This window comes from Thalassophryne amazonica, chromosome 10 (assembly GCF_902500255.1).
Source record: "Thalassophryne amazonica chromosome 10, fThaAma1.1, whole genome shotgun sequence".
In the NCBI taxonomy this organism is placed as follows: domain Eukaryota; kingdom Metazoa; phylum Chordata; class Actinopteri; order Batrachoidiformes; family Batrachoididae; genus Thalassophryne; species Thalassophryne amazonica.
Genome location: NC_047112.1, coordinates 70,608,869 through 70,636,818, shown reverse-complemented (window position 1 = coordinate 70,636,818; position 27,950 = coordinate 70,608,869). Strand labels below are relative to the sequence as shown.

Here is a 27,950-nt window from a genome sequence, read left to right as displayed (position 1 = left end):
ATTTCACTTCTGTGAACTGATCCTCATAACGTGTACAGTGAAATCAAAATGCCAGAGGGGCGGGAGCAGGCGCCTGCTCTTCCTGCAATCTGATTGGCCACCCTGTATACTTCTCCAATTGTCATTGGCTGTTGGTCATGTCAATCATTGTGCTCGATGTAAGTCACCGTTGTGTGATCAAACGGAAACAAAACTGAAACCTTTTTCTATCCATCTTTTCACTGACGGGACACTCCTATACTTGCTAGTAGCGCAAGTCCCATCTGAGCGCACAGGGCTTGATTGGACTGAACTAACTGTAATGAATGCATAGGGGTGTTAAACGTGTAATGATATGTCACTACCTGGAAAAGATAAGAGCGTTGCAAAAGAAGGAGTCTTAAAGTTATTTTCTTGTGAATTTTCGTGATTGTAAAACATTTATAACATTTAATGTCTTCTCTTTAAAATAAAGCAGCCCAAGTGTCTTGCTGTGCAGCCTAACAGTTAGTGGTGGTCATATATGGATGTATATATTAACACCCCCTCACAACGGCCCCAGGTTGGACCAGCCCACCGGGAAAACTCCCGACACTCCCCGATTACCCAGCACGCGGTAGCGCGCGCACACACACACACACACACACACACACACACACACACACACACACACACACACACACACACACACACACACACACACACAAAACAATGGACCAATGATTGGACAGCTGGATAAATGTAAGTACAAAGAAGTTGTCATGACTTAAGCTCCTTTCACACCGGGCCTGCGTAGAGTTGCAGTGTGCTGCATATCGCGTACGCAGGAGTGGTTGTGTATGTTGTGCACAGCTTGGCCCACGTCTTCTTCTTCTTCTTCCATGGTTTTGAATCTTCACTGCCAGCAAAGTTCAGCAGAGTCCAGTGGGATGAATAAAATCTAGCAATGCAGGTATGTACTGATAAAAAACAAAAAAGATTTTTCGCCGGACTGGCGTAGGGTAGTGTACAATTGCGGAGGCATGGTGTACAGTAGCGCAGTGTTGCATAGAGCACTGTGTCCAGTGTTCTACGTCGAAAGTCCGTGAGAAAATTAAAACATGTTAAATTTTTTGCATCCATTTTGCGGACCCCTTTGCGCCCCTCAGTCTATTGCCATGTAGGGCTGCATAAACTCGGCGTAGTGGGCACGTCGCATTATGCAACTCTACGTTGGCCTGGTGTGAAAGGGGCTTTAGCAAAAAGCAAACATGAAGTTTGGGCTCAAAGAAATCACCATGACAGAAGTATTGCAGTTTTGCTAAATAGGTAAAATAGACCTCAACTTAATAGAACACCAAAAAATAACAAGTCGTATATCAGTTTGAGTCCCAACAAAGATTGTGATGCAACTTGTTTTGCAGAAAATGTAGTTCACCTCCAGAGCATTCTCAGTCCTTTCCTGATGGGGACAGTCTTTCTGCAGTCTGTCCAGGATCACTATGTCGGCTCCCTTACAGTAAAGTTTCAACCCACCCTCTGGTTCTCGCACTGAAAAAAAAAGAGGGAAAACAAAGCTGGAGGATGAATTTGTTCATAAGAATTAAGGACAGAAGAGGAAGAGGTTAAGTGTATTTGAAATTGTACTTAAGGTTTTCTATGGAAGACCATGTGATACTAAACTGAGTTTTCCATTTTTTCAACTGGTCAAAACCTACAAGCTGAACCTATATGAACTGTAGTTCATAGAACAGAATAGAATAATTCTTTATTGCCCACTGAGGCGGAAAATTGTCTTCGGCTCACCAGCACAAGAAAGACAACACTAAAATACAAACATTGTCATACATAAAAACATATAATAGAGACAATAAAACAAAAAGTAAGCTATAGTAAAATACATAGGAATAAAAGGAGTAAAATAAGATCTAGTAAAATAAATAAAACATAGAAGTAAAACAGTTCAGGTTTTGTCTGTGGGTTGGTCACTTTGTCGAGTTCGTGATGGCGACGGCATTTGGTATAAAAGATTTTTTAAAAGAGCCTTTGGCCAGAGGAGCTCTGTAGCACCTCCCAGACTTCAGGAGCTCAAACTACCAGGACTCTCTGGACTTTCCTCCTCATCTTGTCAGTGTAAATGTGGGCCAGAGGATTCTGGGATTTTCCCCGCCATTTTCACAATTCTGTTTAGTTTGTCCTTACACTTGCAACTCAAGTGACCAAACCAAACACAGAGATGAAATGTTAAAACACTCTCAATATGTGCAGAATACACAAGCTCTAAACTCTGCGGATTGACACCAAGACAGCTTCATCTTCTAAGAAGACTGAGTCGCTGTGAGCATTTTTTAAAGATAGAATCAGTGTTTTCAGAGAAGCTCAAAAGACTATCAAGGACTGTAGTGAGATATTTGAAGGTTTCAACAAGCTGACCATCGAGTGAAACTGGCTGGACTGTCGGTTCTTGCTTTGTGTAAACAACAAGCTCCTTTGTTTTAGACACACTGATTTCTAGCTGGCTGTCAAGACACCAAGCTTCAAGAGCTGTAGTGTGGATACAAGACGCTTCATGATGATCCTTGGCCATTTGACTCAAACAGTACTTCCGCCCACCACATAGTGTTGACACCATTAAGACACTGATGTGTAAATACATTGACAATATGTCACCATACTGCAGCTACAGCTTGAAAAAAATCATCTATAAATGTATCATTATGATATATGGACAACAATTGCTGAATGACTGATGCTACTGAGGCTGCAACTGCAGAGGAAGAATGTTTGCGGTCATGTGATCATGACCATATCCAGGCAGTTTCCAGGGGAAGTCTGGTGAGCTTCAATACCAACATGACATGGACAGGATGCACCAATATGTCAAAGTGATGTGGCATAACACGTCAGGTCAGATCCTGATACTGACTGTAGCACTTGAGAAGCTGAATGAGGAATCAGAGAGTCTCGTATTTTGATTGTCCTGAAGAAAGACTAAAATCCAGGCTTTCAATCAGTACCTGGACTCTGCAATCAGAAGTGTGTCTGTATGCAGTGAAGGTGTTGAATATGGAGAGACATCTGCTTATCACGTCAGTGATGTTCATGTCTCTGAGTCCTCAACCTTTGGTAGTGAGATACGTCTACAAACAGCTTCTGGAGTCATGTGTTTGCTGGACAAAGGTGTTTAGTGATGTTGACGTTTGCAGGAGAGCAAAGATCTAAGTCATTAAGGCCCTAGTGCTCCCTGTCGTACTGTATGGATGTAAGACTTTGACACTAACCAGTGACCTAAGGCGATGACTAGATGCTTTTGGCACTAGGTCTCTCCAGAGGATCTCTGGGTACCACTGGAATGACTTTGTGCAAAGAAATGGCTACTTAGGGAGGCTAAGATGAGGCACCTGTGTGCTGGAGAATGCACCATGATCCCCACTGACTGTAGAAGGCCGAGGACATGCCCACTCTTCAAATGACTGCAGCAAATAGATCAGGGGCGGACAACTTGTTCCAGAAAGGGCCTAGAGGGTGCAGGTTTTCTTTGCAGCCACTTACTCCACCAGGTGATTTCACCGATTAACTGATTCCATCTGTTCCCTAAAAAGCCTTCAGTTAATTCAAAATGCTGCAGCTAGAGTACTGACGGGGACTAGCAGGAGAGAGCATATCTCACCCATATTGGCCTCTCTTCATTGGCTTCCTGTTAATTCTAGAATAGAATTTAAAATTCTTCTTCTTACTTATAAGGTTTTGAATAATCAGGTCCCATCTTATCTTAGGGACCTCGTAGTACCATATCACCCCATTAGAGCGCTTCGCTCTCAGACTGCAGGCTTACTTGTAGTTCCTAGGGTTTGTAAGAGTAGAATGGGAGGCAGAGCCTTCAGCTTTCAGGCTCCTCTCCTGTGGAACCAGCTCCCAATTCAGATCAGGGAGACAGACACCCTCTCTACTTTTAAGATTAGGCTTAAAACTTTCCTTTTTGCTAAAGCTTATAGTTAGGGCTGGATCAGGTGACCCTGAACCATCCCTTAGTTATGCTGCTATAGACGTAGACTGCTGGGGGGTTCCCATGATGCACTGTTTCTTTCTCTTTTTGCTCTGTATGCACCACTCAGCATTTAATCATTAGTGATCGATCTCTGCTCCCCTCCATAGCATGTCTTTTTCCCGGTTTTTTCCCTCAGCCCCAACCAGTCCCAGCAGAAGACTGCCCCTCCCTGAGCCTGGTTCTGCTGGAGGTTTCTTCCTGTTAAAAGGGAGTTTTTCCTTCCCACTGTAGCCAAGTGCTTGCTCACAGGGGGTCGTTTTGACCGTTGGGGTTTTACATAATTATTGTATGGCCTTGCCTTACAATGTAGAGCGCCTTGGGGCAACTGTTTGTTGTGATTTGGCGCTATATAAAAAAAAAATTGATTGATTGATTGATTGATCTGCTCAAAGTGACATTAATCAATGAAATCACCTGGTGGAGTCAGTGGCTGCAAAGAAAACCTGCATCTTGGTCATGCTATCCATAATAAAAAGTCACATAAACAAAGCATAACAATGTATTGTCAAACATTCAAAGAGAGGTGATGGAACTAAGCATCCAGGTACTTAAGTCCAGTGGTCAGAGTGACCATGAGTCCAAACAAGTGGTAAAGATCATGGGCCAGAGAAGTGGGTTCATCATAGTCCACCAACAGATCTGTTCCCAATAAAACCACAGCAGTGACTGCAAATCCCACAGGATGCACATCAGTCCACAGCAGGACATGGCCTTAACCGTCTCCCTGCCCCAGCTGCAGTCCAACAAAGGAAACATCAAATCATCTGTGATTTGGGACTGAAGTTCATTGTTCAGTGTGATAAACACTGTGAAGGTGGAAACCTTGAGAATGTGGAGTTTCACTTACCCAGTACTGACATGCATCTTCTCTTGCTGGTAAAGTCTATCAGTGCCAGCAGCTGATACTGCCGAATGACACCGAGCTCGGAGACGATGATAAAGTCTCTAGTCCTGGAGAGGAATACCCAGCCCAGCTCCCTGGCTGCACTAACCAGAGCCTCCTCATCTGGGGATGCAGCCTGGTAAACCGGAGCCTCTGGAGGAACGCAGTCGGAACAGAGAGGAGACGTAAACATGTTGTCCAACATGATGTTACAGACTGACTGTCATCCAGGCTTAATGCATTACTGTTCAATGTCACAATTAGACACGCTGCTTCTGAGATATCACATTAGTAGTGCAGCTATTAGGACCATTTGTGTCTTTAATGTCTTTAACCAAGATTTCACCTGATGTAGTATGATTGAGAATTTTACTGTATGTAAGAGGACAACTATTTTGTTGTGAATCGCAAAGAAGAATATGGACATTGATGCAAGACATCACCATCCTTCCACTCTGCCATAACAGTGTGACATAAAGCCAGCGCAGTGAAGAACTGTCTGCTGAGAGGACACTGTCCTCCTCGGAGTTTCTCCATCAGACTGGGAGCCGACATGCACAGATGACCACAGGCAAATGGATTCCAGCTTAAGTCCATGCACTGCATATACACCCAGGGACAGCACAGAGAATAAGCAAAAAAAAAAAAAAAAAAAGAGAGAGAACCCTTTATATTTGAAAGGGAAGTTTCAGGGAATCGGGGAAGGAAGAGTCATGTGGTACCTCTGTGTCCTCAGCAGTGACTGATGCATCACCTGTGGAAACAGAGAAATCCTTGTGTTGAATGTCTCTTAAGGGGAAGAAAGGCATTTATTGAGAAGTGAGTGTGAAAGGAAAACAGCAATGTCAATGAAAAGCAAAAGCTTCATTCTCGTATTCACGGATATGCATCCTGGAACGTCATGGTCTACAACTGTGACAGACTGATGTGTGAAGATCATGGTTGGCCATGAATACACTAACACTTTATCTTGTTGTGAGATGGGATTACTTTAAGCTGTTCCTTCTGGCGAATTGATTTCTGCTTTGTTCTCTGGAACAGGAAGGTATCACTTCCTGTTCCGGAGCACAGCGGTGTTTTGCTGTATCTGTTAGCTGTTTAATTTGCGTAGTTAGATTGATCTAGATAATTAGATAACGATTTGTTTCACAGTGTAATCTTCACGTACCTTAACTAAAGCACTCCCTCTGCTGAATCACCTCTAATTATTTACACATTATTCACTTTGTGTGTTTTTAGGAATCCGCTAGCTTAGCGCAGCTACTATCTCTTAGCTAGTTTAGCATGGCGGCTTCTCCTGTCTCTCCCGCACTTTTCTGCTCTGGGTGTGAAATGTTTAGTTATTCCTCGGCCTCCTTTAGCAGTAACGGTACTTGTAATAAGTGTAGCTTATTCGTAGCTTTGGAGGCCAGGCTGGGCGAATTGGAGACTCGGGTCCGCACCTTGGAAAATCCTACAGCTAGCCAGGCCCCTGTAGTCGGTGCGGACCAAGGTAGCTTAGCCGCCGTTAGTTCCCCTCCGGCAGATCCCGAGCAGCCGGGAAAGCAGGCCGACTGGGTGACTGTGAGGAGGAAGCGTAGTCCTAAACACAAGCCCCGTGTACACCGCCAACCCATTCACATCTCTAACCGTTTTTCCCCACTCAGCGACACACCCGCCAAGGAACAAACTCTGGTTATTGGCGACTCTGTTTTGAGAAATGTGAAGTTAGCGACACCAGCAACCATAGTCAATTGTCTTCTGGGGGCCAGAGCAGGCGACATTGAAGGAAATTTGAAAATGCTGGCTAAGGCTAATCGTAAATTTGGTAAGATTGTAATTCACGTCGGGAGTAATGACACCCGGTTACACCAATCGGAGGTCACTAAAATTAACTTTGCAAAAACAATGTCAGACTCTGTAGTTTTCTCTGGGCCCCTCCCCAGTAGGACCGGGAGTGACATGTTTAGCCGCATGTTCTCCCTGAATTGCTGGTTGTCTGAGTGGTGTCCAAAAAATGAGGTGGGCTTCATAGATAATTGGCAAAGCTTCTGGGAAAAACCTGGTCTTGTTAGGAGAGACGGCATCCATCCCACTTTGGAGCAGCTCTCATTTCTAGAAATCTGGCCAATTTTCTTAAATCCTCCAAACCGTGACTATCCAGGGTTGGGACCAGGAAGGAGAGTTGTAGTCTTACACACCTCTCTGCAGCTTCTCTCCCCCTGCCATCCCCTCGTTACCCCATCCCCGTAGAGACAGTGCCTGCTCCCAGACCACCAATAACCAGCAAAAATCTATTTAAGCATAAAAATTCAAAAAGAAAAAATAATATAGCACCTTCAACTCCACCACAGACTAAAACAGTTAAATGTGGTCTATTAAACATTAGATCTCTCTCTTCTAAGTCCCTGTTAGTAAATGATATAATAATTGATCAACATATTGATTTGTTCTGCCTTACAGAAACCTGGTTACAGCAGGATGAATATGTTAGTTTAAATGAGTCAACACCCCCGAGTCACACTAACTGTCAGAACACTCGTAGCACGGGCCGAGGCGGAGGATTAGCAGCAATATTCCACTCCAGCTTATTAATTAATCAAAAACCCAGACACAGCTGTAATTCATTTGAAAGCTTGACTCTTAGTCTTGTCCATCCAAATTGGAAGTCCCAAAAACCAGTTTTATTTGTTGTTATCTATCGTCCACCTGGTCGCTACTGTGACTTTCTCTGTGAATTTTCGGACCTTTTGTCTGACTTAGTGCTTAGCTCAGATAAGATAATTATAGTGGGCGATTTTAACATCCACACAGATGCTGAGAATGACAGCCTCAACACTGCATTTAATCTATTGTTAGACTCGATTGGCTTTGCTCAAAATGTAAATGAGTCCACCCACCACTTTAATCATACCTTAGATCTTGTTCTGACTTGTGGTATGGAAATTGAAGACTTAATAGTATTCCCTGAAAACTCCCTTCTGTCTGATCATTTCTTAATAACATTTACATTTACTCTGATGGACTACCCAGCAGTGGGGAATAAGTTTCATTACAGTAGAAGTCTTTCAGAAAGCGCTGTAACTAGTTTTAAGGATATGATTCCTTCTTTATGTTCTCCAGTGCCATATACCAACACAGGGCAGAGTAGCTACCTAAACTCTGTGAGTGAGATAGATTATCTCGTCAATAGTTTGATATCCTCTTTGAGGACAACTTTGGATGCTGTAGCTCCTCTGAAAAAGAGAACTTTAAATCAGAAGTGCCTGACTCTGTGGTATAACTCACAAACTCGCAGCTTAAAGCAGATAACCCGTAAGTTGGAGAGGAAATGGCGTCTCACTAATTTAGAAGATCTTTACTTAGCCTGGAAAAAGAGTCTGTTGCTCTATAAAAAAGCCCTCCGTAAAGCTAGGACATCTTACTACTCATCACTAATTGAAGAAAATAAGAACAACCCCAGGTTTCGTTTCAGCACTGTAGCCAGGCTGACAAAGAGTCAGAGCTCTATTGAGACGAGTATTCCTTTAACTTTAACTAGTAATGACTTCATGACTTTCTTTGCTAATAAAATTTTAACTATTAGAGAAAAAATTACTCATAACTATCCCAAAGACATAGCGTTCTCTTTGGCTGCTTTCAGTGATGCCGGTATTTGGTTAGACTCTTTCTCTCCGATTGTTCTGTCTGAGTTACATTCATTAGTTACTTCCTCCAAACCATCAACATGTCTATTAGACCCCATTCCTACCAGGCTGCTCAAGGAAACCCTACCATTAATTAATGCTTTGGTCTTAAATATGATCAATCTATCATTATTAGTTGGCTATGTACCACAGGCTTTTAAGGTGGCAGTAATTAAACCATTACTTAAAAAGCCATCACTTGACCCAGCTATCTTAGCTAATTATAGGCCAATCTCCAACCTTCCTTTTCTCTCAAAAATTCTTGAAAGGGTAGTTGTAAAACAGCTAACTGATCATCTGTAGAGGAATGGTCTATTTGAAGAGTTTCAGTCAGGGTTTAGAATTCATCATAGTACAGAAACAGCATTGTGAAGGTTACAAATGATCTTCTTATGGCCTCAGACAGTGGACTCATCTCTTTACTTGTTCTGTTAGACCTTAGTGCTGCTTTTGATACTGCTGACCATAAAATTTTATTACAGAGATTAGAGCATGCTATAGGTATTAAAGGCACTGTGCTGCAGTGGTTTGAATCATATTTATCTAATAGATTACAATTTGTTTACGCAGATGATTCCCAGCTTTATCTATCCATGAAGCCAGAGGACACACACCGATTAGCTAAACTGCAGGATTGTCTTACAGACATAAAAATTTCCTGCTCTTAAACTCAGATAAAACTGAAGTTATTGTACTTGGCCCCACAAATCTTAGAAACATGGTGTCTAACCAGATCCCTACTCTGGATGGCATTACCCTGACCTCTAGTAATACTGTGAGAAATCTTGGAGTCATTTTTGATCAGGATATGTCATTCAATGCGCATATTAAACAAATATGTAGGACTGCTTTTTTGCATTTGCGCAATATCTCTAAAATTAGAAAGGTCTTGTCTCAGAGTGATGCTGAAAAACTAATTCATGCATTTATTTCCTCTAGGCTGGACTACTGTAATTCATTATTATCAGGTTGTCCTAAAAGTTCCCTGAAAAGCCTTCAGTTAATTCAAAATGCTGCAGCTAGAGTACTGACAGGGACTAGAAGGAGAGAGCATATTTCACCCATATAGGCCTCTCTTCATTCCTGTTAATTCTAGAATAGAATTTAAAATTCTTCTTACTTATAAGGTTTTGAATAATCAGGTCCCATCTTATCTTAGGGACCTCATAGTACCATATCACCCCAATAGAGCGCTTCGCTCTCAGACTGCAGGCTTACTTGTAGTTCCTAGGGTTTTTAAGAGTAGAATGGGAGGCAGAGCCTTCAGCTTTCAGGCTCCACTTGTTGGGAAAGTGTAAGTACATGGACCCACAACAGGGGGCGCAAATGAACGGACAATGGAATAGGTTAAATAACAACACTTTACTGTTGCGAACGTGCACAACAAACACAACAGATCACACAATAGATCAAAGGCCAAATTACAAGGTGTCGTGTGGGCAGGCTCGAGGATAGGAGACGCCTGTCCAAAGCAGAACCGGAACCACACGATTTCCTCCGCCACCAGACCCCGGGAATACTGGAGCCGCCAAGTCCCGAACTCCCAGGTGGCCACTGCCTCTGCGTGTCGGACCTGGTACTGCTGGCGAGGAACAAAAACACAGTTAAACGTGGGTGCATCTGCACCCAGCAATCTGCACGGCAGGGAAGCTACCTCCACCTCTCGTTGGAGAAAAAGTCTGTTATCACTCACAAAAATCACAAAAAGGCTTTCTATCAAGCAGTCAGGCTGAGGATATTACCTTTCAGGTAGAACGATATCTCGGCAATGAGGTGGAGATGCCGTCTTGCTGATATACCACTGTAGATCCGATGATTGATGACAGCTGTCGTCGGTGATAAGTGACAGCTGTCACCCCGGCTGCTCCTGTGAGGCGGCAGCGCCCTCTGGTGCCTGGAGCCCGCACTCCAGGCAGGGCGCCCTCTGGTGGTGGTGGGCCAGCAGTACCTCCTCTTCAGCGGCCCACACAACAGAACCCCCCCCTCAACGGGCGCCTCCTGGCGCCCGACCGGGCTTGTCCGGGTGGCGGCGGTAGAAGTTGGCCAGGAGGGCCGGGTCCAGGATGAAGCTCTTCTTCACCCAGGAGCGTTCTTCGGGGCCGTACCCCTCCCAGTCCACCAAATACTGGAAGCCCCGGCCCATCCGTCGGACATCCAAAAGCCGGCGCACTGTCCAAGCCGGCTCGCCATCGATGATCCGGGCAGGAGGTGGTGTCGGACCCAGAGTGCAGAGGGGTGAGGTGTGATGCGGTTTAATCCTGGACACGTGGAACACGGGATGGATCCGCAGTGAGGCCGGAAGCTGAAGCCTCACTGCGGCGGGACTGATGACCTTGAGAATTTTAAATGGACCTATGTACCGTTCCTGTAATTTTGGGGAGGCCACTTGCAGTGGAATGTCCTTGGTTGACAACCACACCTCCTGCCCAGGACGATACGTAGGAGCCGGGGTCCGCCGCCGGTCTGCATGGGCCTTTGTCCTCATCCGGGCCCTCAGCAAAGCAGAACGGGCGGCACGCCACACCCGACGGCACTTCCGCAGGTGGGCCTGGACCGAGGGCACACCGACCTCTCCCTCAACCACCGGGAACAACGGGGGCTGATATCCCAGACACACCTCAAAAGGGGAGAGGCCGGTGGCGGACGACACTTGGCTGTTGTGGGCGTACTCGATCCAGGCCAGATGGGTACTCCAGGCCGCCGGGTGCGCGGCTGTCACGCAACGCAGGGTCTGCTCCATCTCTTGATTGGCCCGTTCTGCTTGCCCGTTGGTTTGGGGATGATACCCGGATGAGAGACTGACCGTGGCCCCCAGTTCTCGGCAGAAGCTCCTCCAGACGTGCGAGGAGAACTGGGGACTGCGATCGGAGACGATGTCTGTTGGGATCCCATGCAGCCGGACGACGTGGTGGACCAGGAGGTCCGCTGTCTCCTGGGCTGTTGGGAGCTTCGGGAGGGCCACGAAGTGGGCCGCCTTGGAGAATCGGTCCACTATCGTGAGAATGGTGGTGTTGCCCTGGGACGGCGGGAGGCCCGTGACAAAATCCAGGCCAATGTGGGACCAGGGGCGATGAGGCACGGGCAGCGGCTGTAGCAATCCCGAGGCCTTGCGATGGTCAGCCTTGCCCCTGGTGCAGATGGTACAGGCCTGGATATAATCCCGGACGTCGGCCTCTAGGGACGCCCACCAGAAGCGCTGCTGGACAACTGCCACGGTTCTTCGCACCCCTGGATGACAGGAGAGCTTAGAGCCGTGACAGAAGTCCAGGACTGCAGCCCTAGCTTCTGGTGGGACGTAGAGTCTATTCTTCGGCCCAGTTCCGGGGTCCGGGCTTCGTGCCAGGGCCTCCCGGACGGTTCTCTCTACGTCCCAGGTGAGGGTGGCCACGATAGTGGACTCCGGGATGATGGGTTCCGGTGGATCCGACAACTCCGTTTTGACTTCGTCTTCATGTACCCGGGAGAAAGCATCCGATCTCTGGTTTTTGGTCCCGGGACGGTAGGTGATCCGGAAGTCAAAACGGCCGAAGAACAGTGACCAGCAGGCTTGCCTGGGATTCAGCCGCTTGGCGGTCCTGATATACTCCAGGTTCCGGTGGTCAGTGAAAACCGTAAATGGCACGGACGTTCCCTCCAACAGATGTCTCCACTCTTCAAGAGCCTCTTTCACCGCAAGGAGTTCTCGATTGCCGACGTCATAGTTCCGTTCGGCTGGGGTCAACCTGCGGGAAAAATAGGCACACGGGTGAAGGACCTTATCGGTCTTCCCGCTCTGGGACAGCACAGCTTAGGGATAGGTCCCTGAGTCCGAGGCGTCCACTTCAACCACTAACTGGTGGCTAGGATCGGGCTGCAACAGAACTGGTGCAGACGAGAAGCGCCGTTTCAGCTTCTTGAACGCGGCATCGCAACGATCCGACCAGGTGAAGGGGACTTTTGGTGAGGTCAGGGCTGTCAGGGGGCTAACTACCTGACTGTAGCCCTTAATGAACCTCCTGTAGAAATTAGCAAAGCCGAGGAACTGTTGCAGCTTCCTACGGCTTGTGGGTTGGGGCCAGTCTCTCACCGCCGCAACCTTGGCCGGATCAGGAGCGACGGAGTTGGAGGAGATGATAAATCCCAGGAAGGACAAAGATGTGCGGTGGAACTCACACTTCTCGCCCTTCACAAACAGCCGGTTCTCCAACAACCGCTGCAGGACCTGACGTACATGTCGGACATGGGTCTCAGGATCCGGAGAAAAGATGAGTATATCGTCTAGATATACGAAGACGAATCGGTGCAGGAAATCCCGCAAGACATCATTAACCAAAGCTTGGAACGTCGCAGGGGCGTTTGTAAGACCGAACGGCATGACCAGGTACTCAAAGTGGCCTAAAGGGGTGTTAAATGCCGTCTTCCACTCGTCTCCCTTCCGGATCCGAACCAGGTGATACGCATTTCTAAGATCTAGCTTGGTGAATATTCGGGCTCCATGCAGGGGCGTGAACACCGAATCCAACAGGGGCAACGGGTATCGATTACGAACCGTGATTTCGTTTCAGTCCCCTGTAATCAATGCATGGACGAAGTCCGCCGTCTTTTTTACCCACAAAAAAGAAACCTGCACCCATCGGGGAGGTGGAATTCTGGATCAACCCGGCGGCTAAAGAGTCCCGGATGTAGGTCTCCATTGATTCGCGCTCAGGCCGTGAGAGGTTGTACAGCCTGCTGGACGGGAACTCACCGCCTGGAACCAAATCAATGGCACAATCGTATGGACGGTGGGGGGGAAGGGTGAGCGCCAGATCCTTGCTGAACACATCCACAAGGTAGTGGTACTCCACCGGCACCGTCCCTAGATTGGGTGGGACTCTGACCTCCTCCTTAGCCTGGGAACCGGGGGGTACCGAGGAACCTAAACATACCCGATGGCAGGTCTCGCTCCACTGAACCACTACCCCGGACGGCCAGTCGATCCGGGGATTGTGTTTCAACATCCAGGGAAACCCCAAGATCACACGGGAGGTAGTTGGAGTCACAAAAAACTCAATCTCCTCCCGGTGACTTCCTGACACCACCAGAGTTACAGGTGGTGTCCTATGTGTGATTGGAGGGAGGAGGGAGCCATCTAGTGCTCGTACCTGCACAGGTGATGTAAGAGCCACCAGAGGGAGCCCTATCTCCCTGGCCCATCTGCTGTCCAACAGATTCCCTTCAGAGCCCGTGTCCACCAGTGCTGGGGCCTTCAGGGTTAAATCCTCATACAGGATTGTAACTGGGAGTCGTGTAGCAATGTGGGTGTGTCCCACGTGAATGTCTCGGCCCACCCCTAGCCCAGTCTCTAGGGGCGGGCGTTGGTGTTTAACCGCTCGGGGCAGTCTCTCAATTGATGCTCTATCGAGCCACAAACAAAACACGCCCCGCGGTCCAGCCTCCTCTGTCTACTTGGTGCTCTAAATGTGGCCCTGCTCGTGTCCATAGCTTCGTCAGCAGGGGGAGCTGTAACCACACGAGGCGCAGGGGCCGTGGAGCGTGGGGAGGGCGGACGCGATCGGAACCGGAAGGGAGAGGGACGGCGCGTGCCCGGCCACGCCCTTCGTCTCGTTCCCGACGGCGTTCTTCCAACCGATTGTCTAATCGTATGACGAGATCGATAAGCCCATCTAAATCCCGCGGTTCATCCTTAGCCACCAGGTGCTCCTTTAGAACCAATGACAGTCCGTTTACAAAGGCGGCGCGGAGGGCAGTGCTATTCCAGCCTGACCTCGCAGCCGCGATGCGGAAGTCGACTGCATAGGCAGCTGCGCTCCGGCGCCCCTGTCTCATTGACAGTAGCACGGCCGAAGCGGTCTCTCCTCTATTTGGGTGATCGAACACTGTTCTGAACTCCCTCACAAACCCATCATATGTCTGAAGGAGCCGTGAATTTTGCTCCCAGAGCGCTGTAGCCCAAGCGCGTGCCTCACCACGAAGCAGATTTATCACATAAGCTACTTTGCTAGCATCAGTCGCGTACATGACGGGACGCTGTGCGAAGACGAGCGAACACTGCATAAGGAAATCCGCGCACGTCTCCGCACAGCCTCCGTACGGCTCTGGGGGGCTTATGTATGCTTCTGGGGAAGGTGGGAGGGGTCGTTGAACGACCAGTGGAACGTCACTGTTACGCACAGGGTCAACGGGAGGGAGAGCCGCAGCGGTGCCCGGAGGGCGCGCTTCCACCTGCGCGGCGAGAGCCTCCACCCTGCGGTTCAGGAGGACGTTCTGCTCGGTCATCAAATCCAACCGAGTCGTGAAAGCGGTGAGGATCCGCTGCAACTCACCGATCACCCCTCCTGCGGACGCCTGTGCGCCCTGTCCTTCCATTGGCCGTTCAACAGCCGGTTGACGCCCCTCGGGATCCATGACGCTGGCCGAGATATCCTGTTGGAAAGTGTAAGTACACGGACCCACAACAGGGGGCGCAAATGAACGGACAATGGAATAGGTCAAATAACAACACTTTACTGTTGCGAACGTGCACAACAAACACAACAGATCACACAATAGATCAAAGGCCAAATTACAAGGTGTCGTGTGGGCAGGCACGAGGATAGGAGACGCCTGTCCAAAGCAGAACCGGAACCACACGATTTCCTCCGCCACCAGACCCCGGGAATACTGGAGCCGCCAAGTCCCGAACTCCCAGGTGGCCACTGCCTCCGCGTGTCGGACCTGGTACTGCTGGCGAGGAACAAAAACACAGTTAAACGTGGGTGCGTCTGCACCCAGCAATCTGCACGGCAGGGAAGCTACCTCCACCTCTCGTTGGAGAAAAAGTCTGTTATCACTCACAAAAATCACAAAAAGGCTTTCTATCAAGCAGTCAGGCTGAGGATATTACCTTTCAGGTAGAACGATATCTCGGCAATGAGGTGGAGATGCCGTCTTGCTGATATACCACTGTAGATCCGATGATTGATGACAGCTGTCGTCGGTGATAAGTGACAGCTGTCACCCCGGCTGCTCCTGTGAGGCGGCAGCGCCCTCTGGTGTCTGGAGCCCGCACTCCAGGCAGGGCGCCCTCTGGTGGTGGTGGGCCAGCAGTACCTCCTCTTCAGCGGCCCACACAACACCTCTCCTCTGGAACCAGCTCCCAGTTCTGTTCAGGGAGACAGACACCCTCTCTACTTTTAAGATTAGGCTTAAAACTTTCCTTTTTGCTAAAGCTTATAGTTAGGGCTGGATCAGGTGACCCTGAACCATCTCTTATTTATGCTGCTATAGAATTAGACTGCCGGGGGGTTCCCATGATGCACTGTGTGTTTCTTTCTCTTTTTGCTCTGTATGCACCACTCTGCATTTAATCATTAGTGATTGATCTCTGCTCCCCTCCACAGCATGTCTTTTTCCTGATTCTCTCCCTCAGCCCCAACCAGTCCCAGCAGAAGACTGCCCCTCCCTGAGCCTGGTTCTGCTGGAGGTTTCTTCCTGTTAAAAGGGAGTTTTCCTTCCCACTGTCGCAAAGTGCTTGCTCACAGGGGGTCGTTTTGACCGTTGGGGTTTTTCCGTAATTATTGTATGGCTTTGCCTTGCAATATAAAGCGCCTTGGGGCAACTGTTTGTTGTGATTTGGCGCTATATAAATAAATTGATTTGATTTGATCTGTTGGAGGTCAGGTTGCTAATGATGAAGTGGACCACTGGTAACCAAGACCTGAGTGCTGGGATTCATAGATTCTTTGGTCAATATATCAGCCATCCATCCAATCCTATGGCTTCCTTCCATGTCTGGGGCACATGAGATCTTTGAGGAACTTAGGAAATCCAGATGATGCTGAGGTCTCCTTGAAGACTCTAAATACAACACATTCTGGAAAGTAATCCAACTAGACTGCTACTCAAACACCAACTTGCTGCTTATATGATTTTTTTGAGCTTCTGCTCTTCGCCAGTGGGATGTTTTTTGAACCATCAGTTGTTGCAGCCTTTGGACTTTATATGTATATGTTTGCTTAACTGCAACATTTCTGTCTTTGCATGTTTCACAATTCTTTGTTATACTTTGTTTTATTTGTTATTGCTAGTGTGATCAAAGCAGATGGTCACCTCACTGAGTCAGGTCTGCTTACTGTTTCTTCCTGCAATCAAAAATGCCCAAGGACGTTGTTCCTTAGAATGTTTGCCAATGTGCTTACTCAGAGAGCAGTGTCGGGGTCATTACCAAAAAAGGTAACGTATTACACATCATTTGATACTTTAAAAAAATGTAATACATTAGTCTACTGCTCTACTGTCTGTGGGACTTAAGTCCTTACATTACTCATTACTTCGGTATTAAGCTTCTGTCACACCATGATGGATGAAGGAAATGTATGAGGAACTGATGTGAATTTTGGATAATAATTTGTATTCTTAGGCAGCATGGTGGCTTAGTGGTTAGCACTGTTGCCTCACAGCGAGAAGGTCGTGGGTTCAATTCCCGTGGCCTTTCTGTGTGGAGTTTGCTTGTTCTCCCCGTGTTTGCATGGGTTTCCTCTGGGTGCTCCGGTTTCCTCCTACATCCAAAGACATGCGGGTTAGTTAGGTGGATTGGAATCTTTAAATTGTCCGTAGGTGTGTGTGTGGGTGTCTCTGTGTTTGTTTGTCTGTTTGTGGCCCTGCGACAGACTGGCGTCCTGTCCTGGGTGTACCCCACCTCACGCTCTATGGCTGCTGGGATGGGCTCCAGCCCCCCGCGACCCTTAATTGGACTAAGCGGTAGAAGATGAATGAATGAATTAATTTGTATTATTTTTCCCACGAACTGATCCCGGATAAGCTGAGGTTGAAGATGAGTGAGTGATTTGTATTCCTTCTTGTCATTCATTCCTTGTCACCGGATGTCCGCTGAGTCCATCGGAAACATTTTGTCTGGATGTTAGAGTACCTGGCACATTCTTTTGGTGAGAAGGTGGTGCAGAGTCGTTTACTTCCTCACTGCTGCGGCAGTATTGAATGCTGGCACAGTGAGAAGACACTGTCAGCACATGAACATAGTAAGGGCGGTATGACATCATGATCCCTGAGTAAGCCAGACTCTAGCCACATTTGCGGTCAGACCTCATGAAATCCCGCTCAAATCCAGCTCCTCTCAATGTGCATATATGTCTTGAAACAGAAAATAGTTTTGCTGAATGCAGCTCTGCATTGCCAGTGGAAATTTGATGTCATCTGTCCATCAGAGCCCCAAAATCCACAGGAGACTGACGGATTATGCAATTTTGCCACTGGACAACATATTTAAATATGTAACTAATCCATTTGCTCTTTCTGTCACAGTGTGACAACACCTTTACTCAGAAACCGATGATAGCCAAACCGTAAGCCCATGTGCACTCAAAATACATTCTGTTTGTTTGAACAAAATCTCTCTCTGTCTGTCTCTCTGTTTCTTTCTTTATATTGCAATTTCAGTTTCAATTTATTTTCATTTATATAGCGCCAAATCACAACAGAGTTGCCTCAAGGCGCTTCGCAAAGTAAGGTCTAACCTTACTAACCCCCAGAGCAACAGTGGTAAGGAAAAACTCCCTCTGAGGAAGAAACCTCAAGCAGACCAGACTCAAAAGGGTGACCCTCATGCTACAGACATAAATTACAGAACAATTCACAAAACAAATATACAGGAAAAGCTGTTGGTGCACAGGACAGGAGGGTCACCAGCACAAATACGACTCCCATCTCTGGATGGAGCTGCACCTTAAACAGAGAGAAAAAACAGAATCAGGCATCAGAAAGACAAGAAATACAATATAATTTGTCAGCATTAAATAACAAGAAAAACAGTAAAGTAAGGTGATCGTCGGCCACTAGCCCCAAGCTTCACCAAAAGACCCAGAATTTAGGTAAAGCTGAGGCTACGGCACACTCAGTTTACTAATAAAATGAATTAAAAGAGTAAAAAGCGTAAGACAAAACTGTACCAGTATGCTAGCCATACGAAAGGGAAAATAAGTGCGTCTTAAGTCTGGACTTGAAAGTCTCCATAGAATCTGAATGTTTTATTGACGCAGGGAGATTGCAGTTTTACAATGTCTTAGAGACCTGTGGCTGTTTAATTAAACAGCCTTAAAGCCTTCAGAGTGTTTTAGCGCAGAAGCTTGCTACTGAGAACATGCACGTACACACAAGAAGCACACACAGAAAAGAACTGAATATGAACTAATGGTGTGGTTTGATAGCATAATGCTTCATTTTTGCACCATCAGATGTGTGCACCCATGTTGTTGTTGTTGACCATTCGGCTGCTCCCATTTTGTGTTTGGGGTCTCCACAGCGGATACAGCCAGATCCGCACAGGTAGTTGGCACAAGTTTTACGCCGGATGCCCTTCCTGACACAACTCCAGTTTCACCTGGAGAAACACACACAGCCGCTGGTGTTCCTAAGAGGTCTCCCATCCAAGTACTAATGAGGCCCCACACTGCTTAGCTTCTGAGAGGTGACGGGATCAGGCTGACACAGAGCAGATCGGCTGCAGATGTGTGCACCCATAGTATAACTTTATCTCCAAATCTGCACAACTTTCCATTGATGTCCCCATACTTGGGACATTACAAGATCCACAAAAATGCAAGGGATTACCAAAGTATGTCCAAATTAATAATTCATCATGGAAAAATACATTTTGAAAACCCTGGTAAAACAAGACCTACAGCACAAAATACCCTGGTTCACCACAGACACCCTCTTGTCCACAGATATGGATAACGATTCAAATGGTCACCATCCAGGATGCATATCCATAAAAATGAAAATGGAGCTGAAATATCACAGAGATAGAATGCATGATCAATGGGACTGGCAAGATCCCAATTAGAGTTATACATCTGTACAATATTTAGTAGAGAGACTGTAATACATGAGAGTGCAAAGTGTCTCATCTCTTCTGTCTCTCGAGGAATGACAGAAATCCTCATGAGAATGCCCCCCCACCCCCACTGAAGGTGGTCTTCATAATCTATTTTAGCAGAAACAAATAGCTGCCTTGCTTAGTCTGGATGCAAACGTGACATTACACAATCTGTTAGAAAAATTAATTTGGACACATAACTGATGGTTGGGCAGTGAGGTGTAGAACTCACACACCCTCTTTACTGACAGACTACTTGACAAACCTGTGGCGTCATACTGGAGCTTCATTTGGTGCTTTCACATTAATCTCTATTGCCATAATGGATGGTCTGGATTTTATATGCTGCTGGAGACGTGCGTTCAATATTTGCCATTTTGTCAGTTTCCTTTTTTTCTTGATTGCAATCTTTTCAGCAAATTTGCACATTGTCATCCTTGTAGACATGATAGGAAATAGACAAAGTTGCACAAAATCTAAAGTGGCATTCTGATATTATGGGTGTATATCAGATGGACTTTCTCCAGAAGCTGAAAGCGAAGACGAGGGGCATAAAAAGCGAGAGAAAAGCAATTCTATGTGATGGAAGTGTCACTGGGTGAGGTTACAGTGTGTAATAGCTTGGCTAGCCTTCTAATGTTACCATAGATCTCTCCAGCAATGCAGCACTGTCTGAAGAGCAGCCGGTTCTGGGTCAACGTCCCCGTTTTGTCGCTCAGAAGATATTCCACTTGGCCCAGCTCCTCATTCAGTGACGTATTCCGGGCATGTGCAGGTCTGCCTGTCTGTTCCCAGTACATCTCCAGATCCCAGCCAATGAATGAGCTCTGAATTGTGTGTATCAGCTCAAGGCTGTGGGCACACAGATGTACATCATACACACACACACACACACACACACACACACACACACACAGCAGGTACGTGGAATTTTTTACACCAATCAGCCCAAACATTGTGACCACTGACAGGTGAAGTAAATAACATTATTTATCTCATTGTAATTACACCTTCCAGTGGGTGGGACAGATTCAGTAGAACGTTAACATTTGGGCCTTAATTTTAGTGACTTTGACAAGGGCCAAATTGTCAACTGGGCTGGAGCATCTCCAAAATTGCAGCTCTTGTGGGATGTTCCTGGTTTGTAGTGGTGAGTACCTACTAAAAGTGGCCCAAGTAAAGAAAACAAGCAAACTGGGTGGCCAAGGCTCATGGATGCATATGGAGAGTGAAGGCTGGTCCATGTGGTCAAATCCAACATTAGGATCTGATGCTAAAGTCTTGGTACCAGATACCACACGACACCTTTAGGGGTCTAGTGGAGTCCAGGCGTCAATGGCTCATGGCTTGTTTGGTGGTAAAGGTAAGAGCTACAACAATACTGGGCAGGTGGTTCACAATGTTACAGCTGATCGGCGTATAGCATATAGGACTAACGTGATGTAGAGAGTTATGGGCATGGCAGGGCTGAGCAGGATAATGTAGCTCCAGTAGGTAAGGAAGGCTGTGTAGATGGGATTGTTATTAACCAGCAGAGAAGACAAAACCTCCATACGACCTAAGATTGAAGTCCCAAACACACCAGCACCAATGGCAAGGAGAAGGGCAATCACCAAGACGGACAAGACAATCTAGAAATTTAGAAAATAGGCAGGTTAAAAAACTCAAAAAGTAAATAAAACGCATGTCTGTCATCTGCACATACTTAAGCCGCTCACCCCAATCACCACTTTGTTGAAAAGTTTTTCCATTTGAGTCGTCTTCACTCTCAGTTTGCCACAGTTCCTCTGGATCTTGCTGTCTGCACCTGGCAAATAACACAATACTATTCGATGCAGTGCAGCTGGAGTCTGGCCCAAGTGAAAGAAGAGACCATTATGCAATCAGAGGCCAAGAGTTCAAGATCCTGTATCAGTAAGACTCTGCTGATGTGCCCTTGAGCAACATGCTGAATACCTACCAGCTCTGGGGGTATCTGACCCGACTGCACAGAGGGCAGGAATCAATAAAGTATTGCAGTGTGTTTTTCAGTGATGGTATCTGGGTATTGCACATTTGGCTGAAGAGCACTGAGCTGCACGTGTAAAACCAAAAGCACTCAGAAAGTGTGACATCTGAAAACTGAACAAGGGCACAGTCCTGGGAAAACCAATGTAGTCTTGCTAAGACAAGAATATTTCAACCTTGATTAGGAGCCTCATGATTATTTTGAATTTAAAGCAGCGTATGCCACATGATGATGGCTGGAATGATCTGGATGAACTGGGGTCATTCCAATAGATTGTGTCTGATGAATAGTATAAAACCCATCTCTGGGAAAACTTGATCTATTGATCTGAATGGAAAGGGTCATAGCATTGAGATCCATTACACCTCTAGTCTAGGAAAATATCCGATCATGATCACTTAAAAGACAGGCGGAGGCTGTGACGTTGACACTCACATTTAAGACACAAAAGGTAAGTACTGGCCACAATTAACAGTATAATGCGTTCTACATAATTAAAATTTGTCATTGAAGCTGGCGGAAGTCCACAGTGGAAGGTGAAAAACTAGGACAAGTGGACAATAGTCATAAAATCTTCATTACAAAAAAGGTGCCTTTTAACAGAATAATAAAATGAAAACAATTTAAACTGTTTAAAAGGTATATTTTTGGATGAAAACTGCATGAAGTATTTCCTAAATCACACATGCCAGCAACTAGCATGAAGAATCCAGGGCTGTGACTCAATTTAGGGGTCGCTTCCTTCAAAGGCTGCATCCTACAGAGATCTGGCCTTCTGAAATCTGGGAGGTTGAACCAGCTGGTCTGAAATGAGACAGTCTAGCCCAAGAAGCAATTTCCAATTTCGCCCCTACCCACTGTTGCCTCGCAACCCTTGACAACTGCAATTGAGAAACTGGCATAGTTGGCCTGTAGTGGAGTATTCATTTATTAGTACCTATTTATACTCGACTTGTAAACATTGCTTATTTATAATTGTACATATGGAGTGTGAAATTGTCCTTTTTTTAAATTTTCATTTTTAAAATTTGGCAACCATCTTCTGTTGGAAGCAAACACATACAATGAGTCTTGTGATGGCTTAGGCCATGAAAGATACACCTGTTGATGCTTTGTGTGAAGAAAGCTCCATGCATCAGCCATGTTCCAAGGAGCGAAATGAGACAGCCTAGTTGCACCACTATGAGACATGCAGTTGATGAATGTAGCCTTTGAAGGATGTAGCTCCTGAATTGAGATACCCCCTATTTTGTATTGATGGGTCTAGACTAGATAGCAAGTGAGGCAGCTACCCAATAATAAATGAACAGGTATGTGAAAGAAGTGTATTTGCACTGTCCAGTATTACCTTGCCTTTATCCTGTTTGTTTTTTAAACTTTAGCAGGGCAGAATTTTATGAAATTATAGAGACTAGGTTAAATTTGCTTGTTATAGTACAGCAGATAACTAAGAATTGTTCAAATCCGGTTACAAGCACCAAAATTTGACTGCGTATGTGTCTGATCACAAAGATTCCAAAAAGGTATAGTTTGGACTATCTCTAACCGAATGTTCTGGAGTCATGGGGTAAAAACAGCAAGAATGGTGACAAAGGTCAGTTTCAGTTTGTATAGGAGTCAAAAGTTAAAGTTGCTCGTTTTAGTAAAACGTGGTGCAAATTATTGGTTGAACTAATAGGATTAACAAATGGAATAGTTCTGACTGTGTTGAATGTTTGGTCTCCAAAGTAAAGGTCAAACAATGTCGACGTCCATTGGATTCTATGACATGTGACATATGTTAGCCCGTAACATGATAACTAAGCATGACACACGGTGCAAACTGTTTGTTTTTGAAATGCTATAAACTCAACCAATAATTTACATCATGTTTTACCATAATTGGAGCAACTTTAACTTTTGACCCCTGTACAAACTGAAAGTGGCCTTTGTTGCCATGCTTGCTGTTTTTACCCCATAACTCCAGAACATTCAGTCACAGATAGTCCAAACTATACCTTTTTGGAATCTTTGTGACACAGACACATAATGTGGTATAGCTTTCAATATGACTGGAACATTTTTTTACCCCTATGCAGTTCTTCAATTGACCCCTACTTGTGCCCCTATTGAAAATTCAAATTGTTAAGGTTATTTTTCTAAAATATGTACCAAAAGGTGTACAGAGTCATATTTTGGTGCTTGTAACCAGATTTGAAGGATTCTTCTGCAAATATTCTGTTATCTGCTACACTGTTAATAATGGAGTAAGATGTATGACTTGTCACTACTTAATAATTATTGCTATAAAGTTAATTATGTGAAGGAAGTGTATTGTGCTATCCAGTATGTTTCTAAAACTTATTGCAAGCTATAATGATCTGATTTTTACCTGAGGCCAAAATATGGCTATCGGGTATAGTGAAGACTTTGTATCTGTCTGTCTGTGTGTGTTCAGCATAAGTCCAGTCCTCTTAATGCCAGGGTCTTCAAATTCACAGGGAACGTTTGTTCTTGGGACACAGACTTTGGGCAAGTTCAAAGATAGCTAACCTTCTTCTATTTTAAGAGGTCAAAAGATCACATTCTGTTTCCTATTTTTTATGCTCATACGGCCGAGGTGATTTTAGTGTTGCGCTGTCTTCAAAAACAATTAACACTTTGGTGGTCAAGAATTTTGTCAAACTAAATAAAATGGTTAAGCTACTTTGTGTTTAAACAAATACCCCATAATTTAAAGTGATGCTTCAAACACTGGGACATGCCAAGTGAAATAACTGGAAGGTTCTGGTTTGTGTTCAACTCTACCGATATACTTTGATTCACATTTTTCAGTGGTATGATGTGCTCTCTCAGGAATATCAGTAATAATTGGGAAAGAACAAGCAACTTTGAGAAAAGTGACATGGTGACCAAAACTGGAGCTCTTTCCAATGATTTTGCACACATATGCTGTGGCAAATGTCACACTGCATTATGGGTAAGTGAGAAAACACACACAATAACAGCTGCTGACATAACTTACTATAGAAACTGTAGTAGTGACTCAGATATGTTAACTAGTATATAGAGCATCTAGTCATATTATAGTGTGGTATGGACAATTTTTTCTAAAATTAGATAAAGCATAGCTAGCAATATGATAGCTGGTGTCATTGATGATTGATGATTCTAGAAATTATTTTTTTACATCCACAAGCAAATACTCTTTCCCATAAGTCTTTGTGTCGGGGTCTGGTCAGTGTGGCCTATTTGTCTATCTCACCATATTCTAACCTAAATCTTATTTTGTTTGTTGCCTACATTACATGTAATAATCCTTGGTACACTTTAAGTAAATAATATATGTAGGTTTTGAAAATAAAGTGAAGGATGCCCTCTTTTGTCAGAATATTTTAGGTATTTCAGGCTTGAACAAGAGAATGTGTATGTGTGTGTGTGGGGGGGGGGGGGGGGGTGGGGGGTCTTGTGGCTAAGTGCTGGGCTTGAGACCCAGAGGTTCCTTGGTTCAGACCTCTGCCAGAAAAAGAAAAATCACTAAGGGCCCTTTGGCAAGTCCTTAATCCCCAAGTTGCAGCTGGTGTGCAGTTGAACACTGCATGACAGCACCCAGGCATCGGTGTGTGTGTGTGTGTGTGTGTGTGTGTGTGTGTGATGTGAGGCATCATTGTAAAGCACCTTGAGTTTCTAATTCAGATGGAAAGCACTATATAAATGCAGCCCATTTACCAACACGGTGAGGTGAGCCTCTGTTACAGGCTCCCTCACAGGGGCGATGAGACCAACCATCCAATCCATATAATTGCTTCTGCTCCGATTTTGTCGTAAGTTTCATATTTGTTCAAATTATAAAAGAAATGTTTTTGACATTTTGATTCCGAATAATAATATAAAAAAAGACTCCCTTCATTGTCCAGTGCAATTATAATTAGCTTTTGACAGTTTGTTCCACCAGGTGGACATGAAATAAAAACAGTGGATCCCTGTGATTGGCTTCACATTACTTCAGGGAAAGATGATTCTTGCCTCAATTTGCTTTAAAATAAATTAGCTAATAGGAGGATAACACATATGTTATGAAAAAAACCTAATTATTTCCACTTCCACAATTTCCTGGAGATACTAAAATTCCAGAGAGATGCATTCTAATATTCCATTAAGCAGTTATACCCGCATATATGACCAAGCCGTAGGCAAACTGTGTGTTGCGTAGGACTGTTTCCCTCAGGAGGATGTGCTCATTGTCCAGCACAAAGCACTGTTTGTTCCACAGCAGCTGACCTCTGAAGGTGTACAGGCGATTGTTGGGCTCCTCACAAAATATAACACCTGCAATATAAAAAAGCAGAGGATATTTGCAGACACTTTTCACACATTCTTATTTTCTCTCTTCTTCATGAAATTAAGTCGATTAGCTTCCATTATCTTCACAGAATCCACAATTTTAACCCTTTGCACCATATGTACAATTGTGGCTGGAGGTGTACATACTGTGCCCTCCAAAAGTACTGGAACACTTAGCATTTCACACATTTTGATTTATGTCATTTCAAATACAAAAAAAATATGAAAAAAATAAAAATTTCTAAAAATGATCTTCCTTAAACTCAAACTGAAAGCAAATCTCTACAACTTGATATAAATTTATCAAAAATATAAAAGCCAAGGTTGCATAAGTAATGGCACACTTTGGTATAATAACTGTAAATAATCAGTTTAATTGCCAGTTTTCTTCAGACAAGTCAGAGGATGGATACATGAACATTTCCAAGTCACTGAATATGTCTTGAACTTTATTTACATCAGTTACAAAGAAATACAACCAGTATGGCACTTTATGGTAAATCTGTGTGTAGACAGTTCTCAAAAACTGAGTGACTGTGCAAGAAGGAGAAGAGTGAGGAAAGCCACCAAGACACCCAGACAACCCAGAAGAAGTTACAGACTTATGTGGCTGTGATTGGAGAAATTGTGCACAGTGCATATTTTGCATTTTGTATCCCCAGATATACAGCTTCATGATGAAGTGGGATAGAGGAGGATTTCAATCACCAAACATTCAAATCTAGTCTTGCATCTCAGATGTACCTTCTGGTAAATTGTAGCTGAACTTTCAGGTCTTCTTTTTTAGAAAAATCCTCAAGTTTGAATTTAGTTTGGAGAGAAGATCCAAACTAAATTCAAACTTGTGCACCCAGTTCTTGATTTTTGAAGTCATTAATGATGTCTGCTGTACATTCAACCAACCCCGACAAAAGATCAGTATGAGGAGACCATTAAGAGCCAAAAACATTCATGCCCACGATGAGTGTATGTAAACCTCTGACCACAGATATAATGGCATATTACTCACCATCAAAAGCAGACAGGGCTTCTTCTGAGGGCTCACAGGTCAGCTCCTCATGTGTAGCAAAGAGCGCCTGACGGTACTTGAGATTAGTTTCTCTGTATGAAAGAAATAAAAGGAAAAAGTGAAAGCAGTAGGCAGGACATGTAGTACGATAACAAGTAAGAATGAAACAATTTCCATATTGTTTAGTAGCCTGAAAATTAAGAGTGTGCTATTTATCCTTTAAGGGCAAATTACATTTCTGAAATTTAAAAATATACAGATCAATTCTAAAGACGCCTACAGAGCATCCAGAAAGTATTTACAGCTCTTTACTTTTTCCACACTTTATGTTACAGCCTTATTCCAAAATAGAGTAAATTCATGTTTTCCCCTCAAAATTCTACTCATAATGACAACATGAAACAAGTTTTTTTTTTTTTTTTTGCAAATTTCAAACATGATGCCAAAGAGATCAATCTTTGTCTGATCATCCCCACAGCATGATGCTGCCACCACCATGCTTCACTGTAGGGATGGTGCCTGGTTTCCTACAAACATGACACCAAAGAGTTCAATCTTTGTCTCATCAGACCAGAGAATTTTGTTTCTCCTGGTCTGAGAGTCCTTCAGGTGCCTTTTGTCAAACTCCAGGTGTCTGCCATGTGCCTTTTACTAAGGAGTAGCTTCCGTCTGGCCATGCTACCATACAGGCATGATTGGCGGATTGCTGCAGAGATGGTTGTCCTTCTAGAAGGTCTCCTCACTCCACAGAGGAATGCTGGAGCTCTGTTCACCTCTCTGACTAAGGTCCTTCTCCCCGATTGCTCAGTTAGACGGGTGACCAGCTCTAGGAAGAGTCCTGGTGGATCTGAACTTCTTGCATTTATGGATGATGGAGACCACTGTGCTCATTGGGACCTTCAAAGCAGCAGAAATGTTTCTGTACCCTTCCCCAGATTTGTGTCTAGAGACAATCCTGTCTCAGAGGTCTACAGACAATTCCTTTGACTTCATGCTTGGTTTGTGCTCTGACTGTCAACTGTGGGACCTTATATGTAGACAGGTGTGTGTCTTTCCAAATCATTGTCCAGTCAACTGAGTTTACAGTTATATTTTGACCTAACTCACTGGGATGAGGAGTTGGGTACCCAATATGTAGACGTAAGTTTGATTCCTGGTCACAGTACCCACCTGTGTCCTTAGACAAGACAGTTTATTGGCA

The 27,950-nt window shown here is 45.0% G+C and overlaps 1 protein-coding gene across 2 annotated transcripts in view; it reads right to left on the bottom strand.

The window, feature by feature from the left end:
- The window catches only part of atp8b3 (ATPase phospholipid transporting 8B3), a 91,783-nt gene that overhangs the window by 28,496 nt on the left and 35,337 nt on the right, over positions 1-27,950 (bottom strand). For both annotated transcript variants that reach the window (XM_034180226.1, XM_034180227.1), the window contains 9 exons: positions 26,750-26,841; positions 25,567-25,725; positions 21,128-21,216; positions 20,847-21,040; positions 20,053-20,261; positions 5,612-5,643; positions 5,333-5,489; positions 4,854-5,042; positions 1,397-1,509 (listed from right to left, as the gene is read on the bottom strand). In XM_034180226.1, the coding sequence (XP_034036117.1) occupies positions 1,397-1,509; positions 4,854-5,042; positions 5,333-5,489; positions 5,612-5,643; positions 20,053-20,261; positions 20,847-21,040; positions 21,128-21,216; positions 25,567-25,725; positions 26,750-26,841 (1,234 nt within the window). The remainder of the gene's footprint in view (positions 1-1,396; positions 1,510-4,853; positions 5,043-5,332; positions 5,490-5,611; positions 5,644-20,052; positions 20,262-20,846; positions 21,041-21,127; positions 21,217-25,566; positions 25,726-26,749; positions 26,842-27,950) is intronic.